Source organism: Elgaria multicarinata, chromosome 3 (assembly GCF_023053635.1).
Source record: "Elgaria multicarinata webbii isolate HBS135686 ecotype San Diego chromosome 3, rElgMul1.1.pri, whole genome shotgun sequence".
NCBI lineage: Eukaryota > Metazoa > Chordata > Lepidosauria > Squamata > Anguidae > Elgaria > Elgaria multicarinata.
In genome coordinates, this window is record NC_086173.1 from 114350620 (window position 1) to 114364227 (window position 13608).

Sequence of the window (13608 nt, forward strand, 5' to 3'; positions counted from 1 at the left end):
AATGCACTAAAAGTATTCAGATGTACAAGGAGGTTGTAAAATCCATCATTTGGAAGTTCTTGTAGTCATAACCGAAGTTTGGCCAGTTTTAAGTGATCAATGATTTGTTACCATTTTCCTTATTAATGATTGTTCTACCAAGAGCACATGAAGCACAACTGAATTGCAGAAGAATCCCAAAAGACAAAATTTCCTGATGTTTACGTGATCGTTTTTCCTCAGATTTCAATTACTTTAATCAATAGTTTTGTAGCTGGATGAATTTCTTGGATGAGTTTGGTGAAAATATTCTTCAGACAAATACTTGACAAAGAAAAGATTGCTAGATCTCTTGTTAATTTTTATTAAGTTCCACTGTCATAAGATTTCAATGTCACCTTATTGTTTTCTAATACTTTTATGAAGTAATGAGCTAATGAGTTAGCAAAGGTTGCCAAACATTAGCTTTGTTTCTGGCTGATATATTATGGACACCTGTGGTCTTGAAGTGCCTGGAACATTTCTAGAGTAAAATGCTTGCAAGCAGGTTTTGGCAATTCCATTTACATTTTTGGCTGACCATCCCAACAGTGAAAAAGACAATTGGGAAATGCATCAGTTACTCTTAACAATCCTTTGAGAATTTTTAATTATAGCTTTTAGGCAAAGTATTTCAAAGAGAATGACATCATTGTATAGATTTTCACTAGCAGCATTTATCTTTGAATTCTCAAAAGGAATTCTAACTAGAAATATTACTTGGTCAATTGCAGACAAACCACTGATGTTGTTTTAATACAGCACTGGTGGGAACATAAACAAACCTAAAATAGAAATGATGATACTTAAAACTGAAGTCTAGGTTTGCTAAACAATTATCATTTCAAACATTAATGAACTGCTTGATTTGCAGCGGTTTCATTTTCTTTCTAATTATGCTTTACTCTTTCTCTCCAAATTCTAAAACTCCCCATATTTAAAATATCTATCAACAGGCTTAACTATACCTAAATATCTCCATCTTATACCCTAATATAGCATGTAATATTAGGCAATTACATTTGAGATTAGGTCAGGAATTTATGCCGTGGCTGCTGTCATCACAAGGCACTGCTTTTCCCTAAAAGTGGGGGAAAGCAGTGGAATTCAACGTATTTTTAGGAGAACTTAGGTGTCTCTCCCCTGTGGGCAAAGTTGTAGGTTCCCTAAAGAGAAGCTAACCTGCTTCTTAGCTTTCAGCAGTGATAGTCTCATGTAGCTTGTTACACAAACGGACATGTTTGTGTAATGCATAACATGCTCAAATAAAAAAGGACAGCAGCCTGTAAGAAAACAGTAATTACTACTGATCATCCTACCTAACTATTGAGGAATAAGAACATAAGAACCCTGCTGGATCAGACTAAAAACATTATCTAGTACAGCATTCTTTTCCCATAATGGCCAACCTTGTGTCTATGTGAAGGGCCCCCCCAAAAAAATACACACACATGAGGACAATAGCACCCCCCTGCTCATTTCCTCTTCAGAGGCATACTGCTTCTGACCTGGGAGTTACATAGCACCTTCATGACTAGTAGCCACTGATAGCCTCCTCCATCAATTTGTGCAATCCTGTTTTAAAGCCATCTAAATTGGTGGCCATTACCTCAGTAGCAAATTCCATAGATTAACTATGTACATGATTTGGGTGCACGTTACCTGTGGGATCACCTTCTCCCCTACAATCCACTCTGCACTCTCAGGTCCTCTGGGGAGAATTTATTCTAGTCAGCCACAACTAGGCTGACATCTGTTACCCAGAGGACCTTTTCTTCTGCCGCCCCCAGACTGTGGAATGGCTTGCCAGGAGAGATTCATCGGCTAAATACTCTCTCTGAGTTTAAGACAGCCATAAAAACTAAGCTCTTCTGTCAGGCCTACCCAGATGAATTTTTAACCTAAGAATTTTAATATAGTTAAAATGATAGTTATTTTAATATTGTGTTGGTTTTATATGCTCTTTTAACCAGTTTTATGTGGTGGTGGTGGTGGTATTAGCACTTCCTGTTGTCGGTCCCAAATCTCCAACATTCAGGTTCATTGGATGACCCAGGGTTCTAGTATTATGAGAGAGGGAGAAAAAATTTTCTATATCCACTTTCTCCATACCATGCATAATAGCATCTGCCTGTCTTAGCTAAATCTACTATACGACAAAACTGTCATTACGGTCATATACATCTCTCTCATGTCAGGGGCACATCCAGTAGTTGTTTCCACACTAAATGCACCTAAAGCTTGTCATATGCATTCTCTTCAGTTCTGTGGTGGAGCGTTGTTTCGTTCCTGCAAACGGGCACTTGAGAACACGGTTTTGGCCGCAGAAACCGCAACACATTAACCACACCTCTTCAAGGGGGCCCAGGCTCAAGAAAGGTTTCAACGTTGACTCCAGAATCTCAGAATAGCTCTTTATTGACGCACAGCTACAATATATATGATTTATGTCCCCTTTCAATCTGCTCTCTTCAGGCACATTCTCTAAGCTGGGTCTCTGCTTTCTTCATTACATTTTTTCCATTGGTTAAAGGAACAGAGTAAAAGCTGACAGGCACAAGATTTAGAGAGTCTTAAATATGTCATTTTAAAAACTGTCCTCCAAACACACCGAAGCCTATCAGACCTCCCCAGTGAGGGCTACTGAGGATATCTTAGCATTTTGTAGTTATTCTAGCATTTGATGCACATGACATGGACACAGGAGCTTAGGAGAATCTAAAAGCATGGCTTTTTCTTAAGGGATTTAATTTGATCCAAATAATTTTAAACACCAAGGTTTTGCACAAGCCCCACTTTGGCCCCTCATGCCAGTAAGGCTGTAACGCATGTAGCGCAAAGCACGTTCACTTGGAAGTAAATCCCACTGTGTTCAATGGAGCTTGCTCCCATTGTTAGCGCAATTAGGATTCCTAGCTAAACTTACTTTCCTGGAAGTAATACCCAGTGGAATCAGTGGAAGCTTCCTCCCAAGTAAACATGCTAAAGATCAATCTGTAAGAACATAAGAACGTAAGAAGTGCCCTGATGCTGGATCAGACCAAGGGTCCATCTAGTCCAGCACTCTGTTCACACAGTGGCCAACCAGCCGTCGGCCAGGGATGAACAAGCAGGACATGGTGCAATAGCACCCCCTCACCCATGTTCCCCAGCAACTAGTGTGCACAGGTTTACTGCCTCAAATACTGGAGATAGAACACAACCATCAGGGCTAGTAGCCATTGATAGCCTTCGCTTCCAGGAATTTATCCAACCCCCTTTTAAATCCATCCAAATTGGTGGCCATTGCTACATATTGTGGTAGCGAGTTCCATAATTTAACTATGCACTGTGTGAAGAAGTACTTCTGTAAGTCTATTATTTCCCATGTGGCTGTCCTCAATTTGTAACCATTTTCAAAGCAGTGTTCATAAAATCTGGAGCATGAACTACAAAATTGAAAACATGACTTTCTTCCCTTCTTCTTCTGTATACTTCTCCATCTTTCCAACTTCCTCCAATTTCACAATCTGCTCCAATGTCTGATTAACCTGCCCCTGTTCAGGTCCCTGGACGAGCTGCTGCATGATTCGCAGGTGAGTGGCACGCAGCTGCCCAGTCCCTCGCCAAGACACCATTTTATAGTGGCTTGCTGTTTTTTGTAAATGAACATTTCTGCAAATGGCAACCATAAAGTAGCCATTTAACGAACATTACAGACGTGAATGGGACCATTCTCAACTGTAATCGTGCATAAATGGCTGCTTTACAGCCGCCACTCTATGCCTCTCAAAGTGAGGTAGAAGGTGGGCGAGCCCTCCAGAGAGCCCTGCTTTTGGCAGTGGGAAATCTTGCACCATCCCTAGGAGAAAGAGTTTGCCCGTCTAGTGACTCCTGAGGTACGTGGAGCAATTGAAAATGCTGCACCAGGAAAGCAGCTGTTGCAACTTTCCGGAGCAGCTGACACATTGCCGCCCACTCTGTGCCTCACCCTCAGTAAGGCATAGGTGGGCAGCCCCTCTGCAGAGCCCCACCAGCTGATCCCCTGTTGCAACAAGACAGTGCCTGGTGCAACCCTCCACAGAGCCCACCTAGCCAAATGCCTCGCTCTGAGTCCATACTGATTGTCTGTGCTGCCATGGCACACCACAGGCAATCTCCAGGGCCACTTCCCTGCCAATGGCTTGCTCTGAAAAGGGGCCCCTCAGGGCGAGGTATTGAGAGGAAGGCAGGAGAGAACAGCGGCAGGCAGGGAGATAACGTTACTCCTGGAAATGGCAGGCAGCTCAGCTCATGCTCCCTCACCAATCCAATCCCATTCCCGGCAGAGGCACCCAGCACCTTGTGCTCCCCACCCCCAGCCCCAGCAGCGGTTGACATTCCTCCACCCCCCACTCCCGGCAGTAGCTGCTGCTGCTGCTGCTGCTTATTATTATTATTATTATTATTACCCACCTTTTTTTCCTCCTTAAGGAACCCAAGGTGGCATACATAATCCTCATCCTCTCCATTTTATCCTCACAACAACAAGCCTGTCAGGTAGGCTGGGATGAGAGCCTATGACTGGCCCAAAGTCACCCAGTGGGTTTCCATGGCCAAGTGGGGACTAGAACCCGGATCTCGTGACTCCCAGTCCAACACTTTAGCCACTACACCACACTGGCTCTCATGGCAGCTCACACTCCCCCATCGCCTGTCAGCAGTACACAGCAGTTTGCGCTCCCCCACCCCCAGCCTCAGGAGTGCAGTGGCAGTGACTCACACGTCCTCCAAATCCCTGCCAGTGGCCGCAGCATACCTTCCTGCTTTTGGCAGTGGGAAGTCTTGCACCATCCCTAGGAGAAAGAGTTTGCCCGTCTAGTGACTCCTGAGGTACATGGAGCAATTGAAAAACATAAGAGGGGCAGGAACCAAAGATGGCAGAGAAGAGCTATGTGCACACAAACAAGAACGTGACTTCCTCTTCCTGTGCAGCCATTGCCACTACTGAACAGACAAGGCCCATCTTAAATCACATGGTCAAGTCGTTTGTCTGTTTGACAGCAGAAAGGGCAGCCTGAAAAAGTGAAAGTAAAGCTCCACCTGTGAGCACAGTTTTCTCCCACATATGAATCTCCATTCTTGGAACCTCGGCCACTGTACCGTCCTTCCTCACATAATAATAAACCTTGCTCTCAGGCACTGCAACTAGAGTCCAGCCTTCAACATTCCTCGAGAATGCCGCATGGAAACATTACAGAGAGCCAATTGGGCTCTCGCCCTAAAGTAGAAAGCTTGAGGAGTCTACCAGATTGTTTAGAATGTCTTATCACTATCTGCGTTTGAACCAAACCTGGATACATTTGAGTTTTGGCAATTCAATCTCAGTATAAGTCTGTGATGCATTACGCATTCTGATGCAATCAGCGCACTTGGCCTTAATCCAATCACAATAGAGCTCTGTGAGGCAATTTGTTATATTGGGTTAATCCACAAAGTTTAATAGTATTGGCTGCATGAACCTTAGAACTATTTTTTTTTTAAAAAAAATCATTCCATACCATATCATGTAAACATAAAAAGCAACGCACAGTATGGAAAACATACCGTATAAAGCAATATTGTCTTGTAAAGCAGGCAAGATGCACACACAGACTATAAGACTACACACAATCAGAGTTTCTTGCCTTTATAACAGACTTCCCTAACCTGGTGCCCTCCAGATGTTTCGACTTTCTCTCCCATCAGGCCTACCTAGCATAGCCAATGGTCAGGGGTGGTGGCAGATGTTGTCCAAAACATCTGGAGGGCACCAGGTTGGGGAAGGTTGGTCTACACTCCACGCTTCCATAGGTTTTCTGCCAGTAAAGCCCAAGATATCTAGCATCTGGCAGGTTGCCCTGGGTTGGGTTAAGGATAAAACAAAGTGATCTCCCTTTTAAAGCCATCTAAATTGGTGGCCATTACCTCAGTAGCAAATTCCATAGATTAACTATGTACATGATTTGGGTGCACGTTACCTGTGGGATCACCTTCTCCCCTATAATCCACTCTGCACTATCAGGTCCTCTGGGGAGAATTTATTCTAGTCAGCCACAACTAGGCTGACAACTGTTACCCAGAGGACCTTTTCTTCTGCCGCCCCCAGACTGTGGAATGGCTTGCCAGGAGAGATTCATCGGCTAAATACTCTCTCTGAGTTTAAGACAGCCATAAAAACTAAGCTCTTCTGTCAGGCCTACCCAGATGAATTTTTAACCTAAGAATTTTAATATAGTTAAAATGATAGTTATTTTAATATTGTGTTGGTTTTATATGCTCTTTTAACCAGTTTTATGTGGTGGTGGTGGTGGTGGTGGTATTAGCACTTCCTGTTGTCGGTCCCAAATCTCCAACATTCAGGTTCATTGGATGACCCAGGGTTCTAGTATTATGAGAGAGGGAGAAAAAAATTTCTATATCCACTTTCTCCATACCATGCATAATAGCATCTGCCTGTCTTAGCTAAATCTACTATACGACAAAACTGTCATTACGGTCATATACATCTCTCTCATGTCAGGGGCACATCCAGTAGTTGTTTCCACACTAAATGCACCTAAAGCTTGTCATATGCATTCTCTTCAGTTCTGTGGTGGAGCGTTGTTTCGTTCCTGCAAACGGGCACTTGAGAACACGGTTTTGGCTGCATGAACCTTAGAACTATTTTTTTTTTTAAAAAATCATTCCATACCATATCATGTAAACATAAAAAGCAACGCACAGTATGGAAAACATACCGTATAAAGCAATATTGTCTTGTAAGGCAGGCAAGATGCACACACAGACTATAAGACTACACACAATCAGAGTTTCTTGCCTTTACAACAGACTTCCCTAACCTGGTGCCCTCCAGATGTTTCGACTTTCTCTCCCATCAGGCCTACCTAGCATAGCCAATGGTCAGGGGTGGTGGCAGATGTTGTCCAAAACATCTGGAGGGCACCAGGTTGGGGAAGGTTGGTCTACACTCCACGCTTCCATAGGTTTTCTGCCAGTAAAGCCCAAGATATCTAGCATCTGGCAGGTTGCCCTGGGTTGGGTTAAGGATAAAACAAAGTGATCTCCCTTTTTTCAGCCATAGTGCCTTGGTCTGCTGCCTCGCAGTTTCTCCATAGAAAACACCAGCTTTCAGCAGAGCTATTTATTCTGGCCTATAGTTTCCACATACTTACTTTCAAACTTTACTTTTGATTTAGTACAATGGATCAGGAATCCCTTCCTACCATTCATTACTTAACTAGCACATTGCAAGGTGATGGTGATTGCATTCTGTTTTCTAAAAGCTGTCCTGACTCAAACTGCAGTAAGTCGAACCTGACAGTGGATTTTCAGTGTTTTTGAATTTATGTAAATTATGGCCGCAATTTGCGCAAACTAAGCGAATTCTGGGCATAATTTGCAACCGGAATTTGCGAGTGTAATTTGTGCAACTCACTACATCCACAAATTGCAGCTGAAACAAAAAAAGTTACATAAACTTTCTCTGGAATTTGGGGAAATTATGCCCATTAGAAGAAGGTTGAATAATTGAATACATAATTGTCTTCCTAGTCTCCTGAGCTGAGAGGACCAGGTTTCCTCATTATACATTTTCAGTGTGATTTGCAGTACAATCATATACATACCTGCTCAGATGTAAGTCTCATTGAGATCAGCATGGCACTTACTCTCAGGTATGTGAGTATAGAGTTGTAGGCTTAAAGCTTCAAAATTGCTCCAAATGAAGACACACCATTTCACCTGAACAATAATCTCGACTAACCAATAATGGGACTATAGAAATTCGGCAATATTACTCAAAGTCACTGAAATATCCAGCTGTTACAGAAACTTTATTTCCATGTGAAGTGGCATCCAACCAGTTTATGCAGATAGAGTGAGTAACTGAACTCTTGAACCAGCATTGGGAGAAGCTTTGGGATGAAAGAGGGTAAACAAGCTGCTATAATGTGCTCTAAATGGGGATGCCTTTAAAGATGGTTCAGAAACTTCACCTGTTGCAGAATACAGCTGCCCAGATATAGACGCCGAGCTGCTCTGGTTGCTAGTACCCAATTTAGTGCTGATTTTTAACCTTTAAAACCGTGAACACTTGGACCCAAGTTACTTGAAGTATCAGCCTGCCTGTACTCTGAAGGCCCTTCTCACTTGCCTACCATGTACTCAGGTTGGTGAGTACAAGGGAGAGGGCTTTTTTGGTAGTGGCCCAGCACCTCAGAAATGAGTTTCCAGAAATGTGTTTCCAGGCCCCTTCTTTGCAGGTCTTCAAGACAACACTGAAAACCCATGAGTTTTAAATGGCCTCTTCTTAATTTTGGAGCTGCTGGTTTTATTTGAAAGTATTATTTTTATTGTATTGTGTGTGTGTGTATGTGTGTGTGTGTGTGTGTGTGTAGTGTGTGTGTGTGTGTTTTACTGTTTCCTTTATCATGCACCCTGCCTTAGGATGGTTCCAGCCTTAAAGCCAACCTAAAAGTAATTTTAAAAGAATTAATTAAATTAAAAACCCTTTATTTGGAAAAGGCAGGCATAACATATAACTTAGTTAAACTTTTTCACTACACACTAATCAAATGTTATAAAATCATCAAGGAGATGACTAGGAAACATTGTAACATGATTTGGAAGATAATTCTATATAGAAATTGCTTGAAATAACTCTCTAATTTTTGATAGAAGTACCTTTTTGGGGGACCTGACATACAATTGGAAAGTACAATAGGAGCCACACAAAGAACATGGGAAAATCAATTATTCTTTTGGAGAAAGTCTTGCAAAATCAAAAAGCAGCACACACTCTACTCTGGATGGCTCTACAAACTCAATAAAAGAAAAAAATATTGAATTTTTACTAAAGAAAGATCAAACTGCATCACTGCTGGAAGTTAATATTGTAGAAGAAATGGGGTCAATCAATATTGAAGATGCAGCAACAAAATTATCATTCAGTTTCTACCAGTGATATTGCTACAGGTGAATTCCTCAGGTGTAGCACTGGCAATCTCTAGGAACAACTCTCCTCCTACAATGCCTGGCTCTAAGGAAGTACCCCTCAGAGCCAGGCATTTGAGTATGGTTGGATCTCTGAAGAGCCAGACCAACCATCTTCTATCGTTGACGTGTCTCTTCAGAGAGAAGCTGCTATGGTGATAGGTGGGTAAGTGATGGTGCTGGTGGTGATGCAGTGGGGGCTGGGAGGTGGGGGGAGATGCGGTGGGGTACTGGGAGATGTAGCAGGGGATTGGGGTGGGAAAGCTTGCACTGGCCCTGGTAGAAAACCCTGTGAGGTACTAGCAACAAAGTTAAAAGATCTGAGGGATTTGGGTGATGTTTTTCTGTACTGAAGGGGGGGGTGGAAAGAGGTGCAAATGGTAAGGCAGGTGACATGAATGAAGTGGTTTCAAATATTTCAATTAAATTCATGAACTAAGATCCAGTTATATGTTAAAGGCCTGGGCATCAACAGAGTGGAATGCTACCACAAAATCTAACGTAACTCTGTGAACAGACAATATGCACATTAGCAAAATGCTATGGGAGCAACCAAAGAGGTAATATATCAACCATGCCAGTTAAGATTGCACGGAAGTCTGCATTAGGCAAACCAACCATAATCAGCTACAAAATATTATTCCTTTTCAGTTTCTCAGAAATAAGATAGGATCTGCGCTTCACACAATAGAACTTTGGAACTCATTGCCATCTATGTTTGGAAAGTGACAAGGAAGTGTGTAAGGAGAGGAATACATGAATATAGCTACGTTCAAAAATATGAATGTGAAGATGAGCAAGTTATGAATCCTTTTGCTGGAAGTACCCAGCAAATTAAACTTCTAGAAGTTAAAGGAATCAAAAGGAAGGGAAGTTCTCTAAATACAAGATGGTAATGGTAAAAGCTCGCCCTTAGGCTAGGTGACTTTCTGATTCAGCAAACGTTTTCTTTGGGCAGGCTGTCTAGAGTTCACTTATAGACAGAATGGGAGATTTTGGAATGCAGTAAGGTGCTCCATTACAGAGATACATTCCACCCATCCCTCAGTGGCATCCCTTTCAGTGAAGGTCAGGCCACCCCATGAATGGGGTACAGAGCAGCTTTTTACTTCAGCACAACAGTGTTCCCAAGAGCAGCACTATACTTTTCCAATAAAAGTAAATGGCAGAGTCATTCATGGGAGAAACTAAGAGAGTACGCTGTCAGACATGTCAGGGAGAGAACAACCTCCCATTCTACTGCTGGTGACCCCAGGATGAGAGTGATCCTTTATTTGATAACCCCATTTTGGGCTCTGCTTCTTGGTCATGCTCGAGCAGGGGTGGGCAGACATAATGGATCTCCAGACATAATGGATTTCAATACCCAGTATTCCTGACTGTTGGCCATGTTGGCAGGGGCTTCTGGGAGTCGAAGACCAAAACATCTGGAGATCTACCTTCTGCCTGTGCTAGAGTGTGGTGGACTGTGGGAAACGACTTTTAAATCTCTCTCTCCTTGTCTCCAGGGAGACATGCAAAATGAGACAAGAGGGACATTATTTGATATCAGTAGGAACTTTCTATTACCTACAAGATAAATGAAGATTACATTGTAGGAACCCATGCCATTCAGCTGTGGCTACAAACAACCCGGGAATGGATTTGTAAAAGTAAAGGAGAGGGTAGGCAAGTGTTGATGGAGCTGCTGTATGTTGTGACATTTGGGCAAAATGTCTCCTGCACAGCTGACTGACCTGAGGCATGTGTGCATCATGACTGGAACCCAGGTACTTGGCACCATTGTCTGTGATGAAGTCAGCATCACAAATGGATGGTATGTTCATGCTCTGGGGCGGTTTCCTATTTCTATAGACCTGTAGGGAAAAGCTGTAATGATTAGGTGCATGAGGTCAGCACTATCGGAAGAGCAGGGAGTTTAGGTAAGAAGCAGCAGTTTTGCATTCTGTTGCTTTAAGGGGTAGAAAGCTACAACATACAATGTATGATTCCAGGAAAAGAATAATTACATCGATACAATTGGGGGGCGGGGTCCAATACAATGTTGAAATGGCATGCTCATCTTTGAATGACTGTGTTCTGAAGAATAGGCCGGTTACTTGCAGAGGGTGGGGAAGGACCGGTATGACTGCATATTAACGTTTTCCTATTCCACAGGTAACAGTAACAAAATGGAAGACTGATACTGCCACACAAAGGAAAACATTTTTAAAAAGTGCTGTTGACTCATACTAATGCATCCTTTTCATCTACTTTTTTCCAGGTTTTCTACTGGGGGGGAGGGAAGGGGTTAATAATACAACCCTATTACACAGAATACAGCTTTGACATCTAGGTTATCTGAGCATTCTTCTTCTTTACTGAATGCATAGTTAGCACACATAATCATTGTAAACTGGCACACACATATTCCCAGTAAAAATAAATAATTTACGTTAGTGAGTTGGGTATATTCAAGCTCCAGGTATACCTCCAAGAGGCACGCCTGTCCATTTTATCCTCACCGTAACCCTGTGAGGTAGACAAGGTCACCCAGTAAGCTTCATGGATGAGTGGTGATTTGGACTCAGGTCTCTCTGGTCCAAATCAAATATTCAAACCACCATACCACATTGCAAAGTAGACTGTATTCTGCACTTATTTTTCTTATCAGTAAAATGGGAAAAGGAATCAAATGTAATAATGATTTGCACATAAAGCATCTAATATGTCGAGATATAAACTAACACTCATGCAATCTTCAGGTCAGAACCGAAGCAAAGTATTGCCCAGTTTCTGCTAAGAGATCCAATTGCATTTATAAATTCCAGATAACCTTGCAGAAAGCTGATGAGCAGCTATAAAACAACAGTATACAAACCAGGAACTAAACATGAAGGATTAGTAGGGTTCTACAGAAGAAACATATCTCAATATGATGCTGTTTGATGTCATGTGATCAGTAAAGTGGTAGGCATGATGGGAAAAGGAAAACAGGATATGTATCACAGAATATATTGGACAAGCCAAACCAGCATGCAACTAAATACTAAACACCAATAAAATAGTAGTAAGACCACAGGTATCTCTTTATCCTACCTTTTTCTCCAGCTGTCACAAGGCAGGCATGGTTTAAAGACTTGGTTTAAAAGTAAAAGAAGACAGGGAGAATAATATTAAATCCACAGAAAGAATAGTAAGAGGGGGAAAAGAGAGTTTTCCAACCTGCTGTTTTAACTGATGGACTAATCTGTCTTTTTCTCTTTTCAAAGCCATCACTTCTTCTTGGGTTTTCTTTTTCTTTGAAGCGGACAGTTCAAGCAAGGCAATGTTTGCATCTTTTTCGCTGATGGCAGCAAGGAGTGCTTCCTGTCTGGTAAGATTTAAAAAATATATATCAGAATTCCTGGGGAACATTTGTTTCCCTTTTAATTGTAGTAATCCTGAAGCAAAAGAAGTCAATAGCATCAGGCATCATGGATGCATGACAAGTCTTAGTGTGCATATAATGTAACCTCATGGAGTAGTTTTTTTCTAGGTTGATCTGTTGGGATGTTTTTGTGCCCAAATGTTTTATATCACTGGCTTGTGAACATCACACAACCTAAAAATGGTGGGACATGAATATAGTATCATTAGATGCATACTGAGCTGGCATAAGCCACAATGGACACTGTAGAACTTACTTCTGAGTAACCATGCATAGGACTGCACTTGGAGCTGGTCCAAGACATTTTGCTGCCTGAGGTACAGCAGCAAATTGCACCACCCACTGACCCAAGTCAAAGCACATAGCACCCAAAACCAGCCATGTCAGTTTGGCACATGAGTCAGAAAATCCCACAGACACCTCTCCCCATCCCTGGGAGTAAAAATACAATAACAACAAATTAAATAGCTAACCACTTGCTGCCCTATATATGCCCAAAACCTGCAGGCTGAGGCAGCCACTTCACTCTGCCCGATTGCACTGTAGGTTGAGGCTGTGGCAGTGAGGCCCTATATGAAATGTGATTTCTTTGATGAGGTCAGCCTGAAGGGCAGAATGCCATCTAGGCCAATATTAGCCTCTTATGTTCAGCCTAGAGACCATTCTGATCTAAGCAAGAGACTGGGCTTTAGAGGGGGCATCATAAATCTCACCAAACCAAACTATGTGCATAGTGTGTTTAGAATAGCCTAATGCATAAAACTGACAATATGCACTAATTGAAAAAAACCAGCCCAGTCCTCCCCTTTGAACTCTAGGTGCATGTCTACACCATAGGATGTAGAGGGAGGGAGGGAGGGGGGATGATCCCGGACTTCCTTCCTTCCAGGATCATCCCAGGGTGTCTAAACGGAAGTGCAACATCCCAGAAGGGAAGAGGGATGTCGCGTCCATCGTGCCTGCCATTTTTAAAAAAACAGACAGGCGCTGGAGCACACTTGCGTTCCAGCGAAAAAGTTTTTTTAAAAAAAAGCCCCAACCCTCTCCCCCCCCCATCCCCAATGTCCCTGGACTCTCCCTGGCCTTTCTCCTTCCCTCTGCTGACCCCCACTACTCATGGGGAGGAGGGAAGAAGCTGGGATGGGTACCCACACCACCCGTGGTCCTTGGGATTGTCCCAGGACCGCAGG

General features: G+C 42.6%; 1 protein-coding gene across 3 annotated transcripts in view; it reads right to left on the reverse strand.

The window, feature by feature from the left end:
* The window catches only part of ERC2 (ELKS/RAB6-interacting/CAST family member 2), a 596359-nt gene that overhangs the window by 107302 nt on the left and 475449 nt on the right, over nucleotides 1–13608 (reverse strand). For all 3 annotated transcript variants that reach the window (XM_063121300.1, XM_063121299.1, XM_063121298.1), the window contains one exon: nucleotides 12214–12361. In XM_063121300.1, the coding sequence (XP_062977370.1) occupies nucleotides 12214–12361 (148 nt within the window). The remainder of the gene's footprint in view (nucleotides 1–12213; nucleotides 12362–13608) is intronic.